The 19764-nt window shown below is 47.6% G+C and overlaps 1 protein-coding gene across 1 annotated transcript in view; it reads right to left on the bottom strand.

The window, feature by feature from the left end:
* The window catches only part of PTH2R (parathyroid hormone 2 receptor), a 44142-nt gene that overhangs the window by 18507 nt on the left and 5871 nt on the right, over positions 1-19764 (bottom strand). The window contains exons 2-7 of the mRNA XM_056861358.1: positions 18742-18847; positions 11979-12089; positions 10795-10916; positions 8547-8644; positions 5345-5531; positions 4607-4760 (exon numbers count right to left, since the gene is read on the bottom strand). Coding sequence (XP_056717336.1) covers positions 4607-4760; positions 5345-5531; positions 8547-8644; positions 10795-10916; positions 11979-12089; positions 18742-18847 — 778 coding nt within the window. The remainder of the gene's footprint in view (positions 1-4606; positions 4761-5344; positions 5532-8546; positions 8645-10794; positions 10917-11978; positions 12090-18741; positions 18848-19764) is intronic.

Here is a 19764-nt window from a genome sequence, read left to right on the forward strand (position 1 = left end):
GTACAAAAGAGTAACTTAAAAAATCATTTTCTCCTATGGGAACAGCCAAGTAACAAAAAGTTTTTGGGAATTTGCAGACTTCCTACCTCCACCTCTTTCTAAGCACACATGGTTTCAGGCTCAGGCTGAAAAGAAAGAATGGCAGAAGAGAGGGAGGTGGGTTTTCCCACAAGCCATTTTGTGCAGGGCTGTTTCCTCGCAGTCGTCCCGCTGGCTACTTTGGGGCTTTGCTTTGATTATGCATGCATTTTCCGACTGTCAGAGGTCGCCTCGCTCTCCCTGCGTGTTTTCCCCATGTTTTCTGGATGCTGGCTAAACGCAAATCCAGAAAACCCGGGCAAAACGCCCGGAAACACGCAGGGAGAGCGAGGCGACCTCTGACGGTCGAAAAATGCATGCATAATCAAAGCAAAGCCCCAAAGTAGTCAGCGGGGTGACCGCGAGGGAAACAGCCACGCAAAAAGGCCCCAGACAGCGTGTACATTTCCTTTCTTTTCTGCCCTGCTATTGTCTATGATCAAATAGATGTGCAGGTTTCTGTAGGGCTTCAAAACCCACCAATCCACCAACCCTGCCGATGCTCAGCTGATCGCCAGGCAGAAACTGGAGCCAAAGTGGGGGGGGGGCACGATCATCCTGGGGAGAAAATAAGGCATCGGCCACTTACCGGAAGTTCAGGCCATGGAGTTTCTGGCGATTGCTAGAGCTATCCTTATCATTTCTGGGTCACTCTAGGAATCGTCAGGAACTCTATGGTCAGAACTTCCAGTAAGTGGCCTATGCCTTATTTTTTTTAAAAAAAAAATCGCCAGGAATTCTGCCCTCCCCACCACAACCCTCCCACTGGTTACCACGCACTGCCTAGATGGGGGTCTAAGATCTGAACTGTTGCAGCTTGCCTTGCTCATAGCAGCTTCACAACACAGCCCACTAATGGGGTGTTTTGTCGCAAGCATCCCATCAAAAGATCATTGAGAATAGCTACACGGATCAAGGCAGCCTAGCTGTCATGAGTCAGCCTGCAGAGACCTCCTCTGACGAAGGGGAAATAGAAGCCAGAACAGAGGCGTACAAGACGGCCGCAGACCGGCACTGGCCTGGGAAGGCACTTGCAGTTGGGGACCAGGTTTGGCTCTCAACCCAACACCTTCCTAGCCTGCGACCATCCCGGAAACTGGATGCCCGTTTCATCGGCCCTTTCCCCATCGTGGAACAAGTCAACCCAGTGGCCTTTCGATTGCAACTCCCAACTCTGGATCCAGCCTGTGTTTCATCTCTCCCTGCTGGTACCTGTTGCACCCCCGCACTCATTGAGGCCCTTGGCACCACCTCCATCGCCTGTCATCGTGCAAGGTCATGAGGAGTTTGAAGTGGCCCAGATTTTGGACTCTCAGCGTCGGCAGGGCCGGCTCCAATACCTGGTTGACTGGAAAGGATATGGACCGGAAGATCGCTCCTGGGAACCTGATGATCATCTCCATGCACCAGACCTTCTACGGCGGTTTCACTGCACCTATCCCCAGAAGCCAGGCCCTGGTTCATCAGGTCGGGGGGGGGGGACTTGAAGGGGGGATGATGTCATGAGTCAGCCTGCAGAGACCTCCTCTGACCAAGGGGAAACAGAAGCCAGAACAGAGGGACATCCTCAGGCAGAAGTCCCACAGGAACAACCACAGGGACTACAGCCTGCCAGAATAGAGGATCAGCCAAAGTCAGGAGATAACTCACCATGCCTGCAGCCTGCCAGTTCAAGGACTCCAGTTGGACCTGACACCTTGCAACATACAGTGTCTCCAGTGGCCTCGCCAAGGCCACTGGAGCAGAGAAGAAAACAGGTCCGTCTGGCAATGCAGCAGAGACGGCAGAGTGCTAGACTAAAGGCATTACAGAGGAACCTCCTCAGTAGCAGTGATGAGGAAGAGCAGGGCTGAAGCACCACCTGTGAACTCAGCCTCATCAGCATCAGCTGGCTCTGCTACAGCAGCAGGGGAAGGGATTTAAGCCATCAGTTAGGCTTGGCTGTTGTGCAAGCAACTTGTCACCAACCTCCTTGTGTACCGGCCTTGTTTCCCAGTTATACTGGTATCCTGACTTCTTGGGCTGACTTTGACTAACACCTCGGACTTCCCTTGCCGGTATCGAGATCTTGGACTTTGCCTGTACTGTGAATGACCTTGGACTGTTCCCCGGACTATGCTTCCAGCCCTCGCTCCTTGGCTGCACCACGACACTAGCAGACAGGCTCCAAACAAACAGCCCTTTCCAACAAAGACCTGGAAATCCTTTCATTGGGTGCAAGACAGCTTTTCAGTTAAGATGACAAACGGCGCCGGCAGGCAACGGAGAGAGGCTTTGGTCTGAGCGAGGCATGGGAAACCTGCTCTTAATACATGATTACATGAAGCTGCCTTATACTGAACCAGATCCTTGGTCCATCAAGGTCAGTATTGTTGACTCAGACTGGCAGCGGCTCTCCAGGGTCTCAGGCAGGGGTCTTTCACATCACCTACTCGCCTAGTCCCTTTAACTGGAGATGCCAGGGATTGAACCTGGGCCCTTCTGCATGCCAAGCAGAGGCTCTACCACTGAGCCACGGCCCCTCCCCTCCTCTTCATGGAGGCTCTCAAAATGGAATAATTCCCCCTCCTCCAAATCTCCTTGATTTAGAAAATTAGCACTCAGTGAGAAGAGCCATAGCTGAATGTTCTGCTTAATGTTCTGTGTGCAAGAATTTCTTTCCGGTGGGAACATTTCATCGTATCGACCTCCGCTGATGGCGTAATGTGATGCCACCAGCAGACATGGTAACCACTTCAAATGCTTAGGGACCTAAGCGGAAGCTCATATGATGGAATGTTCCCCAATTAAGGCAGCTGCAGCAGACACTATTTATTGGCTTGTCCTCTCCAAATGTTAAAGCCAACCTAGCACACAACTAATTGGCAGTAATTAGGCTTTCAACAGATCTGCTCTCTCCTGCCAGGCTGATAACCAGGAGGGATTCTGCAGTAGTTCCTTAATCCTTCCAGTTCATGTAGCGGGATCCAAAAGCCACTAACAGAAGGGGGTGGGAAGAAGGTAAACACTTTCCGAGCCAAACACTGAATTGTCTAGTTATGGCCCAAGAGCTACCATTTGGGTTGACAGGCCATGCCTTGGGGTTGCCAACTGCCACATCTCCTGCTGTTACAACGGATCTCCAGCCGATAGAAATCAGTTCACCTGGAGAAAGTGGCCGCTTTGGCCATTGGACTCTATGGCGTTGAAGTCCCTCTCCTTCCCCAAACCCTGCCTTCCTCAGGCTCCACCCCAAAAACCTCCTGCCAGTGGCGAAAAGGGACCTGGCAAAACTACCATGCCTGGCAACTGGCAAGAGTCTTAAGAGGATGGGAGAGGGGAGGTGCTGGCAGCGAAAGCATGATGTCACTTCTGGGGGAACCCCGGAAGTGACGTCAGTATTCTCTAGGAATCACCGTATGTGTGTGTGTTGTCAAGTCACAGATGACTTATGGCGACCCCGTAGGATTTTCAAGGCATGAGACGTTCAATCACTGTAGCCATAGCATTTCCGGCGATTCCTAGAGAGGACTAACATCACTTCCAGTTTTACCCTATAAATGACATCACACCATCAGGTTGATGACAATTTCTTTGTTTATTTCCCCCCTGAGGCATTAGTCCCTGGGACTGGTGGCATGAATGAAGGGAACCGGCATGGATTTTGCTTGTCATCAGTTCCTGAATACACGGGCCTAATCAATTACTAGGGTTGGAAACCTCCAGGTACTAGCTGGAGATCTCCTACTATTACAACTGATCTCCAGCCGATAGAGATCAGTTCCCCTGGAGAAAATGGCCGCTTCAGCAATTGGACTCTATGACATTGAAGTCCTTCCCAAAACCCTGCCCTCCTCCGGCTCTGCCCCCAAAACCTTCTGCCGGTGGCGAAGAGGGACCTGGAAACCCTATCAATTACGCTCTCATCCGCCCCCCACTCATTTCTTGTTTGCCAGCTCACCAACCTTTCCACAAGCAAATCCTGTATTTTGTTGGGCCGCAAATGCTGCCCATCCCTGCTCCAGACTCTATCATGTGGCTGACAGTATTGCCAAGTGAGTTGTTGAGCAGGGGAAGGGCAGAGAACTGATATTGATTTTTGCCTTGTGAATGAGCCATTAAAGAAACAGATGGCATGCAAGGGATCTGATCGATACAAAAAATCCCAAAGATATTAATTTGGAAACACTGACGCAGCTCCCTTCAACTTTAGCAACGAAATCATGTTAAAGGGGGTGGGGGGAGGAAGACTAGGGTTGCCAGGTCCCTCTTCGCCACTGGCGGGAGGTTTTTTTGGGCTGAGCCTGAGGAGGGGAGGGTTTGGAGAGGGGAGGGACTTCAATGCCGCAGAGTCCAATTGCCAAAGCGGCCATTTTCTCCAGGTGAACTGGCATCTATTGGCTGGAGAGCCGTTGTAATAGCAGGAGATCTCCAGCCACCACCTGGAGGTTGGCAACCCTAAGGAGGATAAGTGACTGACCTGTAAATAAATTAACTTTAGAATGAAAAAAAAACCCACATTTCTTGAAGGAGAGAAGATGTACTTTACCCCAGCCGATTAAGGTAAACCCCCACAGGTACTTGGTATCTGAAAAGAACGCCACAAAGATCAGGCTGTGCAGATACAGGCCTTCCACCAGGATCCAGTAGTAGTTGGTCGCCAAGAAGTAAATAAACATCACCACGGTGATCTTGCAGCCCACCTGCCAAATCAATCCAAAACTGAGCAAGGCTTTGCCATCGTTTGGGATGTCAAAGCTGCGTGACTTTCAACAGTCTTAGAGTTGCCAACCTCCAGGCGATGGCTGGAGATCTCCCCCTATTACAACTGATCTCCAGGCGATAGAGATCAGTTCCCCTGGAGAAAATGGCCACTTTGGCAATTGGACTCTATGGCACTGCAGTCCCTCCCCTACCCAAACCCCGCCCCAAAAACCTCCCGCTGGTGGCAAAGAGGGACCTGGCAACCCTAGCTCCACCCCTCAAATTCTCCAGGTATTTTCCAACCTGGAGCTGGCCACCCTACAGATGCCCTACCTCCTGAGGTCAGAGAAAGACCTTCTGCGGTAGCAGCTCTACTGTGGAGTGCCCTTCTCACATACGTGTGGCTGGTGCCTTCTCTTAACACTGGTCCCCAACGCTGATGTGTTTCCTGGGTCCCAACTGCTACTTCATCTTATCCTCTTTCTACCTTTCCTTTGGCCCCAGTGAGCCTCATGTATTTTAATGGTCACTCCCACAGTGGCCAGTGGAGAAACTCGAGGAAGAGAAGGAGAGAAATACTTACGTACTGGGACTTGTCTACGACGGGAGCCACGATAACGCTCCGCAGGTCTCTCATCAGCAGGGAGTCGAGCTCTTTGACTCCAACCTGAGTGTGGACCACTTTGTCTTTGAGGAAGATGCTGCTGGCTCTGAGCATGAAAGAGACAAACAGGTGCAGGTGGATGTAATTCCGGGTGCAGTGAAGCCTTCTGTAGGAGGCAAAAAAGAGTGTAAGAAAAGCCATGAAGGAGCTAGAAAAGATTCTTAAGTGTAAGGATGTGTCACAGGCAACCAAAGTCAAATTAATTCATGCCATCGTATTCCCTATTACTATGTATGGGTATAAAAGCTGGACAGTGAAGAAAGCTGATAGGAAGAAAGTAAATTCCTTTGAAATGTGGTGTTGGAGGAGAGTGTTAGATACCGCGGACTGCCAAAAAAATAAATCAGTGGGTTATAGATCAAATCAAGCCTGAACTGACCCTACAAGCTAAAATTAATAAACTGAGGCTACCGTACTTTAGTCATGTTATGAGAAGACAAGAGTCACTGGAAAAGACAATCATGCTAGGAAAAGTTGAAGGCAGCAGGAAAAGAGGAAGACCCAGCAAGAGATGGATTAACTCGATCCAGGAAGCCACGGCCCTCAGTTTGCAAGACCTGAGCAAGGCTGTTAAGGAAAGGACATTTTGGAGGACACTGATTCATAGGGTCACCTTGAGTCGGAAGCGACTTGATGGCACTTAATACAACACTCACAAGAAAAGCCCTTCGTTCTCGGCTTAAGATTCAACTTAACTTAGTTTTCTCTTTCCAACAGGGGCCATTTAGATGCTTTCGGGAAATCCAGTATTTAAAAAATCCCATTAATGGTGCGCTCCTATGCAGAAGTGGAGTAAATTCTGAATAGGATTGCAGTATAACAATTTGAACATGATATGTTAGACCAGCGGTCCCCAACCTTTTTGAGCCTGTGGGCACCTTTGAATTCTGTCACAGGATGGTGGGCACAGCCATAAAATGGCTGCCACGGGAGGCACAGCTGCATACACCAAGGAAGCCTAAGAGCAGGGGAGAAAGGGGTAATTTTTAAGAATACACTGGGAAAAAGGAGTGAAAATACTTTTTAAAAACTCTTGGCGGGCACCAGGAAAGGTGTTGGTGGGCACCACGTTTGGGAACCCTGCATTAGACCACGTCTGATCATAGAGAGAGGAAAATAAATGTTTTTTTGTGAAAGTACCTCAGTGAGAAGGATGATAGCACAGCGGTGCTTTCCTAAGGAGAAGGGGATGCTTTCCTATGGAGAAGGGGATGACCCCTTTGGGGACCCCTAAAATTGGACCCCTTGTCCCAAACTTTACCAAACTTCAGGGTTCATGCAAGGAGAGTCCCTTGCAGATACCCTGAAAATTTGGTAACTCTACCTCAAAAAATGCTCACTCCCGGAGCTCCTCCATGGCTCAGTGGTAGAGCATCTGCTTGGCATGCAGAAGGTCCTAGGTTCAATCCCCGGCATCTCCAGTTAAAGGGACTAGGCGAGTGGGTGATGTGAAAGACCTCTGCCTGAGACCCTGGAGTGGGGCTGTGGCTCAGTGGTAGAGCTTCTGCTTGGCATGCAGAAGGTCCCAGGTTCAATCTCCAGCATCTCCAGTTAAAGGAACCAGGAAGGTAGGTGATGTGAAGGACCTCCGCCTGAGACCCTGGAGAGCCGCTGCCAGCCTGAGTGTACAATACTGATGATGATGGACCAAGGGTCGGATTCCGTATAAGGCAGCTTCATGTGTTCATGTGTTCAAAAACAATTCCCACAGAAAAAAAGCCTTAGGAAAGCCAAAGCCCAAAAAAGCTGAATACCTATTCGGCTTTTTCGGCAATCGGTTATCTGGCTTAGGCTTTATTCTCTGTGTCAACATTTGGCCCCAAATAAACACGAGAAAGCCGAAATACCTTTTTTCAGGTTTATTTTCGGGTCGGTAAACCTGATATGCACAACCCTAGTTCCCCAAGATCAATAATTGATCACACAAATAAATAAATGGTGCCCACCGACATCTTTTTTGGCACCCGCCAAGTATTTTCAGGAAGTGGAGGGGGCCAGGTAAGGCTTTCTCCCAGCAAGGCTTCTGATTGGCCAACGGAAACTTGATTGGCTGTGCAAAATTTGGAAAACATTGCTTTGGAAGCAGCCACTACCACAACACAAAGATCTTCACTGTGTGACCGAAGGGAAGCTGCGGCAGCCATTTTGTGGCTGGTTCTGCTTCCTGCATCAGCCATTTTGTGGCAGCCATATTGTGGCTATGCCCACCATGCTGTGTCACAATCCCAGATGTGCCCACAGGCTCAAAAAAGCTGGAGACCCCTGCTTTAGCAGATATTAGTGCAGTTGTAAAATGCTCCCTTCTAAGCGGATATGCGCTGAGGCATGGGAGACTGTGCTGTGGGTCATTCAAATGTCACCTGGCAGGTAATGTGTGCTTTGCCAAAAATGCATTTATGTCCCCATTAGATTTACCATCCTAAGGAAAAGGCTGTGAGTAGTGTGGAAGCGAGAGACAGCATGGTATAATGGTTAAAGTATTGGACTAGGATCTGGGAGACCCAGGTTCAAATCCCTATTTGCGCCATGAAAGCTTGCTGGGTGACCTTGGGCCAGTCACACACTCTCAGCCTCAAACCTGGCAAGTATTTGGATGGGAGTCCTCCAAGGAATACCAGGGGCGTGGAGTGGAGGCAGGCAATGGCAAACCATCTCTGAACGTCTCTTGCCTTGAAAACCCTACGGCCTACGGGGTTCATAGAATCATAGAGTTGGAAGGGACCACCAGGGTCATCTAGTCCAACCCCCTGCACAATGCAGGAAATTCACAACTACCTCTCCCACACACCCCCAGTGACCCCTACTCCATGACCAGAAGATGGCCAAGATGCTCTCCCTCTCATGATCTCCCTAAGGTCATAGAATCAGCATCGCTGACAAATGGCCATCTAGCCTCTGCTTAAGAACCTCCAGGGGAGGAAAGCCCACCACCTCCCGAGGAAGCCTGTTCCACTGAGGAACAGCTCTAACTGTTAGAAAATTCTTCCTAATGTCTAGTCAGTTGTGACTTCATTACAAAAAAAAAAAAAAGTACTGAATTAAGAGGTGGTTTTGAGTTCTTTACAGATGTACCTTAGGAATATCTCGGAACAGCCAGATTCTGGAGTGGTGAATTACTCACCTGAAGTAGCCGATAATGAAAATAGCCACTGCCAAGGAGCTGAAGGAGACGGAGTATCCGACAGTGTACATAATGTAGAGGCGTTCAAAAAACTCCCTCTGGAGGAAACAACAACAGCAAGACGTCAAGGATACCGTTTCACTTGGCTGCACAATCGAGAGCCTTGGTGTCATTTGCAAGTGATTTCATTGTCAAAAACCGGGAAGCTGTTCCGCTGTCCCTAAGGAATTCCACTGACTCTTATACTTCTGGTTTTCCAAGCAGGGCCGGCTGGAGGCAAATTCAGCATGGCATCATGAAATTAAGGGGAGGGGCCATGGCTCAGTGGTAGAGCACCTGCTTGGCATGAAGGAGGTCCCAAGTTCAATCCTTGGCATTGCCAGTTAGACTATGCAAGTAGGTGATGTGAAAGACCCCTGCCTGAGACCCTGGAGAGCCGCTGTCGGTCTGGGTAGACAATACGGACTTTGTTGGACCAAGGGTCTGATTCAGTAGAAGGCAGCTTCATGTGTTCATGTGTTCTTAACCTTTGGGGAGGGGTTGTGGCTCAGTGGTAGAACATCTGCTCGGCATGCAGAAGGTTCCAGGTTCAATCCCAGGCATCTCCGGTTAAGGGGACAGGGCAGGTATGTGACGGGAAAGACTTCTGCCTGAGACCCTGGAGGGCCGCTGCCGGTCTGAGTAGACAATACTGACTTTGATGGACCAAGGGTCTGATTCAGTACAAAGCAGCTTCATGTGTGTTCATGTGTGACCTGTAGGGGCATCATGGGCCCTGACCAGAATGGCCCAGGCTAGCTCGATCTCATCAGATCTCAGAAGCTAAGCAGGGTCGGTCCTGCCTAGTACTTGTATGGGAGACCACCAAGGGATACCCGGGTCACTGTGCAGAGGCAGGCAATGGCACACCACCTCTGAAAGACTCTTGCCTTCAAAACCCTACAGGGTCGCCAGATGTCAGCTGTGACTTGGCGGCACTTTGCACATGCACAGGGACGTCGTGTAAGGTTGCCAGGTCCATAAAGGGGATGAGGGATCGCCTGCACCCAGCGGGCCCTTTCTGTTGCTGCTCAGCTGGGTGATGGGAGTAAAATAAGGGAGGGGGAATGGAAGCGGCAATAGGCAGGGTCTCGATGCACTGATGTCTCTTCCCGTGCAACCGGAAGTGACATCAGCACGTTGACAGATGTCTAAAGTATCCCAAGCAAAGCGCTGGCATCATTTCCAGTCACACTGGAAGTGACATCAGCATGTCCCCAGCAGCATCATTATGTCGCCAGCAAGGTCCCCCCCCCCCCCGACAACTCTTGAGTCTTCCGCTGGTTGCCAGCTTTGTTCTGGAAACTGTTGGGAGCTTGGGTGGGGGTGGACATGGCCAATTCAGTTCCCGGATGCTTTCAGTGCTCTCAAAGACACAAGAAAATAAGAACACAAGAAAAGCCCTCCTGGATCAGACCAAGGCCCATCAAGTCCAGCAGTCTGTTCACACAGTGGCCAACCAGGGGCCTCTAGGAAGCCCACAAACAAGATGACTGCAGCAGCATTATCCTGCCTGTGTTCCACAGCACCTATTATAATAGGCATGATCCCCTGATAGTGGAGAGAATAGGTATGCATCATGTCTAGTATTCATAAGAACATAAGAAAAGCCTCCTGGATCAGACCAAGGCCCACCAAGTCCAGTAGTCTGTTCACACAATGACCAACCAGGTGCCTCTAGAAGCCCATAAACAAGACAGCTGCAGTAGTGTTATCCAGCCTGTGTCCCACAGCACCAAAGATAATAGGCATGCTCCTCTGATCCTGGAAAGAATAGGTAGGCATCATGACTAGTATCCATTTTTACTAGTAGCCATGAATAGCCCTCTCCTCCATGAACATCACAGAGTTGGAAGGGACCACCAGGGTCATCTAGTCCAACCTGAACAGTGCAGGAAATTCACAACTACCTCCCCCCACAATTTATCCGCTGTGTGAAGAAATACTTCCTTTTATCAGTTTTGAATCTTGCACCCTCCAGCTTCAGCAGATGACCCCGTGTTCTGGTATTATGTCCACTCTCTCCATACCACAATAATTTAATAGACCTCTATCATGTCTCCCCTTAACCGTCTTCTTTCCAAGCTAAACAGCCCTAAGCGTTTTAACTGCTCCTCAAAGGCAGTTGCTCTAGCCCCCTGATCATTCTGGTTGTTCTGGCGTAAAGTAGCTTTTCTTCACCTCTCCCTCCATAAAGAAAGAGCCGTACCTTTCCTGAGTGGATTTCTGCTTGTAAGAAGAGAAGGCATTCAGAGTAATTAGACCACGTTCGGTTTAAACTTTGCACGAAGACCCACGTTCCGTTCGAGCTGCAGTGCCTGAACGCCATACCTGCAGGACAGAAATAACTCCCATTAGACCTCTAGGCTAGGCTACCGCCATATTGGAATTCACATAATGGAACTCTGGCCATCAAAAAGAGGTTTTTTGCCATTAGAAAGAGAGCCAGCGTGGTGTAGTGGTTAAAAGCGGTGGACTGTAATCTGGAGAACCGGGTTTGATTTCCCCACTCCTCCACATGAAGCCTGCTGGGTGACCTTGGGCCAGTCACAGTTCTCTCAGAACTCTCTCAGCCTAGGCAGAGGCAGGCAATGGCAAACCACCTCCAAACGTCGCTTGCCTTGAAAATCCTATGAGGTCGCCGTAAGACAGCTATGACTTGATGGCACTTTGCACCACCACACCGTTAGAAAACTAGAAAGAAGGGGAGAAAGCTAGGGCAGAATCTGTTCCACCGCCATCTAGTTTTATGTGAAAGAGGAAAAAGTACAGAAGAACGTTCAGTCATTTGAGGCCCCTCCATAGCATGAAGGTTTCGAAGCCCAGGTTTACTACCTCAACGAGGGTCAACCCACATGTGACAATGTGGTGCCAACATTTGAACTCCAAACACGTCTTTTGGTTCCAAAAATACAACCAAGAGTAGCGTGTCTGGGAGGATCAGTAGGGTTGCCAATCTCCAGGTGGCACCTGGAGATCTCCCACAGTTACAATTGATCTCCAAATGACGAACATCAATTCCCCTGGAGAAAATGGCCGCTTTGGCAATAGGACTCTATGGCATTGAAGTCCCTCCTTTCCCCAAACCTTACCATCATAAGGATCTGCCCCCAAAATGTCCAGGTATTTACCAACCCAGAGCTGGCAGCTCTACCTATGTAACATGCAGAATCATAGAATAGAATCATAGACTGGAAGGGACCACCAGGGTCATCTAGTCCAAACCCCTGCACAATGCAGGATATTCACAACTACCACCCCCCACGCCCAGTGACCCCTACTCCATGCCCAGAAGATGTCCAAGATGTCCTCCTGTAGATTGACCATAAGAAGGAGCTTCATCTAAAGAGATTTATCCCTGTTTCTCTTCTGCAAAAGATAACTGTTTGGTACCTTTGTGGTTGAAGTCATAAATGTAAGGAGGGCAAGGTACAGCCAAGGTTTCCCCCGAAGATCCCCGGGGCCAGCAGATGAGGCCATCCCATTCTGGAAAGCAGTTGCCTTCTGCATAGAAACAAACAGAAAGAAACTTCAGGTAAAGATGATTAAAACCCCAGAGAATTCTGGTTTGCAATGATTTTACAATCTCTTTCTCCCAAACTGAACTCCAAGACTCCAATTCCACCTACTCCTAAGGCTACCAAGTCTTGGAGATTTGAAGAGACACCTAGGTTGGGTACAATTAGGGTTGCCAACCTCCTGGTTGTGGCTGGAGATCTCTCGCTATTACAATTGATCTCCAGGCGACAGAGATCATCTCTACAATGTGGTGACCAGAACTGTACACAGTATTCCAAGTGTGGTCTCACCATAGATTTGTATAAGGGCAGTATGATATCAGCAGTTTTATTCTCTATTCCTCTTCTAATTGTGGCCAGCATGGAATTTGCCTTTTTTACAGCAGCCGCACACTGGCTTGGCATCTTCATCGAGCGATCCACTACAGCCCCAAGATCTCTTTCTTGCTCTGTCGCTGCCAGCACAGATCCCATTAGTGATATATGAAGTTGGGATTTTTTTGCAGTGATAAGTAAAAATAGAGTGATATTTTATTCAGGCTTGGGGACTGGGAACCATGTTCATTAGAAATGAGAGGAAGCGTAGGCATACATGACTGTTCTTGATGCCTTGCTATGGAAGTGGAATATGCTTCAGGAACATATCAATAAATCATAAGTAATATAAAACTGTCGGTAAGGCCTTAATTTAGTAGGGTGTCAGGGTCCTTTGCAAAGATGCAAACCACAAGAGCATCATTCTGCATGGAACACTGGACAACTGAAGCACTGTGCATATGCTTTGCACCCATGAAATACCATCAGTGCCACAGTATAGGTGCGTATGTGTTCCACCAGGGCCAAACACCCTATTGTAGGGTTGCCAACCTCCAGGTGGTAGCTGAAGATCTCCTGGGATTACAACTGATCTCCAGGGCAACAGAGGTAAGTTCACCTGAAGAAAATTGCCGCTTTGGAAGGCAGACTCTATGGCATTATACCCATTGAAGTCCCTCCCCTTCCTAAACCCCAACCTCCCCAGGCTCCCCCCCCCCAAAAAAAAAACTCCAGGTATTTCCCATCTTGGAGCTGGCAGCCCTATGAGTACAAAAAAATCTGGGATGGATAAAGAAGAAGAGTTGGTTTTTATATGCTGACTTTCTCTACCTTTTAAGGAGAATCAAACCGGCTTTACGATCACCTTCCCTTCTCCTCCCCACAACAGACACCCTGTGAGGTAGGTGGGGCTGAGAGAGTTCAGAGAGAACTGTGACTAGCCCAAGCTCACCCAGAAGGCTTCATGCGTAGGAGTGGGGGAAAGCATTGGATCTGGGCTGCTCAGGGCCTACATGGATTCCTCAAGAAGAAAGACAGAAATGTAACAATAAAGCGATAAAGTAAAAGGGGCACTTGGCAGTTTTGTTTTCTTAAGATTATTTAATACTTCAACTAGGGTTCACCATAGCTGGGAGGTTTTTGGGCGGAGCCTGAGGAGGGTGGGCTTAGGGGAGGGATTTCGATGCCATAGGGTCTAATTGCCAAAGAGGCCATTTTCTCCAGGGTAACTAATCTCTATCATCTGGATATCTGGATAAAATCTCTATCACACGCGTCCTTGCTAGCCCGCCTTGGACCTGGTCATTGACTCCAGCTTTGACTACCTTTTCTTCGTGATCATTTGGATACACTATGTATTGATACACTTTGTATTTATGCAATGTAATAAGCCCTAGTGGCCATTGTACATGTGTAATATTTTTTCAGGTTGTTATTATTGGCTTTCAGCCTTGTGAGGCTAATTGTGTGAGCTATAACGCATTATCAGCTAACTCTTTATCATTTGGGTCTTAAGCCCTGCGAGGCAAATCGTGTGTATCTCAACACAATATAGATAAATTTTGGTTTGGTTTTGGTTACATAAAAACAACCCAGTCTCAATTGGAATTGTTTATTTATTTATTTTTCATAAATTGATTGTTATGAGCCACGCGCTGCCGCCTTTCATAGTCTTTACTATTTTCAGCGTAGGTTTCCTCTTTTTCTAATTACCTGGAGGTTGGCAATCCTAACTTCAATGGGAGGGAAGGCGGCATGATATAGCCTGATCTCGTCAGATCCCGGAAGCTAAGCAGGATCAGTACTTGGATGGGAGAGCACCAAGGAAGACTCTGAAAGGAAAGGCAACGGCAAGCCAGTTAGTACCTGGAGGTTGGCAACCCTATCCAGGAGAACTAATCTTTCTAGTGAGGAGATTGGTTGTAATTCTGGGAGACCTCCATGACCCACTTAAGAGTTTGGCGACTCTACATTAGCATGAGAGTTTTCATTGTGGACCTGCTCTTAGAGTGCATCTTGAAGAGGATCTCTGAGCTGTAGGGTTGACAACCTTCAGGTACGAGCTGGAGATCTCCTGCTATTACAGCTGATCTGCAGCCGATAGAGATCAGTTCCCCTGGAGAAAATGGCCGCTTTGGCAATTGGACTCTATCGCATTGAAGTCCCACCCCTCCCCAAACCCCTCCTTCCTCAGGCTCTGCCCCAAAACCCTCCCACCGGTGGCAAAGAGGGACCGGGCAACCTTACTGAGCTCTCTTAGTCTCGCTGGAGACAGCCATTGTGCCTTGCTTATCACTGCTGTCACATTGTGAACAGCCCTTGTATATATTTTTGTAAATTCTTAGATAGGTAGTATTTGTTATTGTTAGCATTGTTGCTTGTCGATGTTTGCAGTGTCCTATGAATATATGTATTTGATATAATTAGCCAGCACTGTTTTCTTTACTGCCAATACTATTTAACAGTGATAATGAGTTCTTCCTTGTTGTAACCTCCAGGTAGTAGCTGAAGATCTCCTGCTATTACAACTGATCTCCAGCTGATGGAGATCAGTTCACCTGGAGAAAATGGCTGCTTTGGCAACTGGGCTGTATGGCATTGAAGTCCTCAGGCTCCACCCCAAAAATCTCCAGGTATTTCCCAACCCGGAGCTGAACTTATACATTGTTAAACATATATTGTTAAACTCATAAGCCTTTATGCTGAATTACACAATTGTAATTACAGAGTAACCTTGAGGATCGTGAGATACCATTTAAGTTTTTGGCAGTAGTCTCCAAGGTCCCGGGAGGTATTATTTCTTTTTGAACTAAATATTTTTTGAACAATAATAATACTGTTATGGGGGCTCGTTTTGATTATATAATTATAGCTTATTGCAAGACTTTCGATGAAGTTTTTTGACAAAACAAGTCTTGAACCTAGGTACTTGTTAGGAAGAGAGGAACAAGATTGTCGTCAGATGCAGCTAATTGGAACAAGGTCACAGGTGTTAAACTGTTTTGACATTTCGATGCCAGTAATATTATTATTTTGTGTAATTGCAGTGTCTGTATTTCAAACATCTTTTGTAACCACTGTCTAATATTGTGGTGCCTAACAATATATGTGATTTTCATTACTTTACAAGCAGACGTGAATGTGTAAGTATTATATAATAATATTTGATAATTTCAGTATTCGGGGTATTTTTTCTTTTCTGTTCTACATCGAATAACTAATCGTGCAAAGATCCCCAAGGAATCAACCACAAGAGGTTTTTGCCTCCTAGGTATTATTGCCCTAATTCTACATTAGCATGGCATTTTTCATCGTGGGTCTAGCCTAGTGTTGCCAGGTCCCTCTTCGCAAAGGCGGGAGGTTTTTGGGTGGAGCCTGAGGAGGGTGGGGTTTGGGGAGGGACTTCAATGCCATAGGGTCCAATTGCCAAAGCGGCCTAATTTTCTCCAGGGGAACTGATCTCTATCGGCTGGAGATCAGTTGTAATAGCAGGAGATCTCCAGCTCGTACCTGGAGGTTGGCAACCCTAGCCGAGACCCAGGATGTATCTTGAAGAGGCCATCTAAGCCAGCGAATAAGGTATTCCATGTGCTTCTTGTTCTGCAGGAGAAACACTGCAAGTTCCATTTGGACCCCCAAAGGAATATTATTGGGCTTGCCGACCTCCAGGTACTAGCTGGAGATTACAGCTGATCTCCAGCCGATGGAAATCAATTCATCTGGAGAAAATGGCTACTTTGGCCACTGGACTCTGTGGCATTGAAGTCTCTCCCCTCCCCAAACCCCGCCCTCCTCAGGCTCCGCCCCAGAAATCTCCAGGTATTTCCCAGCCCAGAGCTGGCAACCCAAAATATTATGGCAATAAAATAAATCTGTCTCTGAGATGGCCAGCAAGTAGGGTTGCCAGGTGCCCGCTGGTGGCGGGCAAACCCCCGGCAATTTACCCCTCTGCCCGCCGACCACCTGAGGGTCAGCAGGCAAACGTGCATGTGTGTGCATACCGCGCACCTTATACCTCTTAGTTTGAGTGGTAAAGGGCCACTTTACCACTCAAACTAAGAGGTAAAGGCCCTTTGCGAGGCGGCACTTCCAGTTCTAAACCAGAAGTGATGTGCGTGCTTTGGTGCGCTTGCATGTGCACACACACACACACTTTCGGACAACTGCCTCCCGCCGGAGGAGAGGAGGGACCTGGCAACCCTAAACCCTGCCCTCCTCAGTCTCCGCCCCAAAATCCTCCTGCCGGTGGCGAAGAGGGACCTGGCAACCCTACCAGCAAGGTATTCCATGTGCTTCTTGTTCTGCAGGAGAAACGCTGCAAGTTCCATTTTGACCCCCAAAGGAATACTATGACAATAAAATAAAATTGGTCTTGTGCAAATAGCTGATTGCACAAAGATCCCCAAGGAATCAACCAGGAGATGTTTTCACCTCCTGGGTATTATTGCTCTATCTGGGAAGTGGAACGGAAAATATTTGACACGATACGGAAATAGAATGTGTGGGAGGCACTAGATCAATGACTCAGAAATGGTTTTACTGAAATGCTATCTTGATCTGTCTCTGCATCTCCGGTTGTTGCTGTTAGTCCCTGGTGTTCTTCGAATCTTAGCTCCGGCTACCCTCCCGAAGGCTTTGTGTGGGCTTGCGCGTGCTTTATTAAATTGGCATCCAGCGGTTAATGAAGCTCTTGTTTTCATGGTTTGTTTGATGTTTTGCTTCAACTGTGAGCTGGATTTCACCATCTGACTCAGTTTTCCTGGTGGCTTTTTCCTAGGGCTGCCAACCTCCCGGCAGTAGCTGGAGATCTCCTGCTAATACAACTGATCTCCAGCCGATAGAGATCAGTTCCCCTGGAGGAAATGGCCGCTTTGGCAATTAGACTCTGTGGCATTGAAGACCCTCCCCAAACCCTGTCCTTTTTAGACTCCACCCCAAAAACCTCCCACCGGTGGTGAAGAGGGACATGGCAACACTAGTAATGGGGCTGCACACCGTCCCTCAGCTAGCCAGTGGGCAGAAGCAGGCCAGCTGAAGGGGAGGAGGATTAATGGCACTGACAGGTTTATATGGTTTCCTTAGAGTTTTTGAAGGAATATGCTAGAGCATCCCCATAACTTCTGGGATAAACCCGGAAGTGACATTATTGTGCCAATCACCCTCCTCAGCCCCACCACAATGAAGCTCCTGCTGGTGACGAGGGTGGGGGACCTTACAACCCTAATCAATTGTAACTAGTTTTGCCAACCTCCATTTGGTGGCTGGAGATCTCCTGTTATTACAACTGATCTCCAGCCTTCCCCTTTTTTTCCTTTTGTATCCCCCAAATATACAAATAATAAAAACAACAACAACAACAACAACTGATCTCCAGCCGATGGAGATCAATCCACCTGGAGAAAATGGCCGCTTTGGCCATTGGACTTGTAACAGCAGAATTAAAAATCAAGAATGGAGCACAGAGAGACCCAGGACCCGAATTCGAGGAATCAGCTTTTATTTAGCAGCTGCCACTTAACCTAGGTTTGAAACATCCAGAAGGCTGAGCCCCGAACAAAGGCGACAGGTGGTATTTTATTACATTTCACAGTGCATTAATTATTTAAATTACTAGGCTGCATTTGGTATGCATTTCCTAACTATATTTGCCATTGGCTACAAAACGTTTGCATACTATTCATTGGTCATTTAGCATCTCTACTCACTTTTAACTGGCTCTCTCATAATTTAAATAAAGTGATATTACTGGTTAATAAAAGTTGTTTGAAACCCCGTATTTGCATAATGATTACAGCATTTCTTTCTCTACTGATTGGTCAGTTTTGGATACCATAGTTTACATATAAGTTTGGCGCTTAAACAACATTACTTAACGTGTTCCCTTTGAAGCACCCAATTAGCTTCTTATCTTGAACTTTACACACACACACACAGTCCAATTCACATATTTTTTCCGTTCCATCTTGTTGGCACGGTTTTCCTATCTTCCCTCCTGCCCCTGACCTCTGGTTACACTTTGCTCAGTGATTTTTCAGAGGCCTGCTATCTCAGACTCTATGGCATTCAAGTCCCTCCCCTCCCCAAACCCCGCCCTCCTCAGGCTCCACCCCAAAAATCTCCCGCCGGTGGCGAAGAGGGACCTGGCAACCCTAGTTGTAACCATCAGGACGCATTTCCATGTATTCCGTCGGTTTCTGTTCAAGAGTTGAACAGTAACCCTCGCTGATTTCACACTGATCTACCTCTCTTTCGTTGCACATCTACCTCAAAACAGTTTAGAAATGCTGGGTCGGGGGAAAAAAGGGATAAAAGAGATACATCACCTGCTTCTTCTCTGAGTTGTGCTGTGATGTTTTGCTCACACTGAATTCTGGCCTCCAGGAGAAGATAAATTTGATCCTCAGTCGTAATGGTATAATCCAAATCAACCTGACAAAGAGAAACCCAAACCGAAGCAGAGCTTGTGAGGAATATCTCAGCAGAGAGTTAGCAATCAGGGTCTGCATTTCACAGCAGCTGCACTTTCAATTTGAAGAACTGAACTAATTTCTAACCGTCTGAAGCTTTGGCCACAGCGAAGTCGCCAGGGCTCTTTTCCTAGCGCCCGTGAAACAAAATCACTTGTCGTCTGTGTCCTATCACCTAAGACTTGAGAAAATGAGATTTGTATTCGTAATAACCGTTCCACTTCGGGGCTACCTTATTTGGTTTAAGAGGACGCGGAAAGTTTTGTTTCCACAGTTATTCCAGTTTAAGAAGAGAAAAACAAAAAGCTTTACTTTCCAAGACTTTCGTTCAAAGGGTTCCCTCTTTATGCAATGTTTAAACACTGTTTGAATAGGTTGATACTTGCACACAACTTATGCGGGAGACATATACAGCCCAGCATAAAAACCTAATACCACCAGATGTTGGTGTAATTGGTAATATATACAACCTGTTACATGCCTGGTCAGTTGTATATTTCCTGTACATGTAAAAATATATTTGTAATGTGTGTGCTTGTTTTTATATGATTTAAATAGACCACTGAGGAAGGCCATATAGGCTGAAATGTGTTTGGCTTGTGGTGACAGACATCAACCTTTAGAAATGCCATTGTGCTATTTTAATGGTTTTAAAATAATTTTAATTCTTATATATTGTTATGAAATGGGTTGCCTATTTCCCGGACTGGTCCTGGCAACCCCAGCTGATGTGAGCCTCCGCCTCTCCAGAGAAAGCAGCAAGCCTAAAGCCGCCTGGAAAAGAGCGCCTTGTCATCCCGCGAATCGGCAGTCAAGGAGCAGTAGCCAGGTCAACCCCTCAAGTGAGCCAGAGGGAGTCCATTTTCCTGTGTGCCCCCG

This window comes from Euleptes europaea, chromosome 15 (assembly GCF_029931775.1).
Source record: "Euleptes europaea isolate rEulEur1 chromosome 15, rEulEur1.hap1, whole genome shotgun sequence".
NCBI lineage: Eukaryota > Metazoa > Chordata > Lepidosauria > Squamata > Sphaerodactylidae > Euleptes > Euleptes europaea.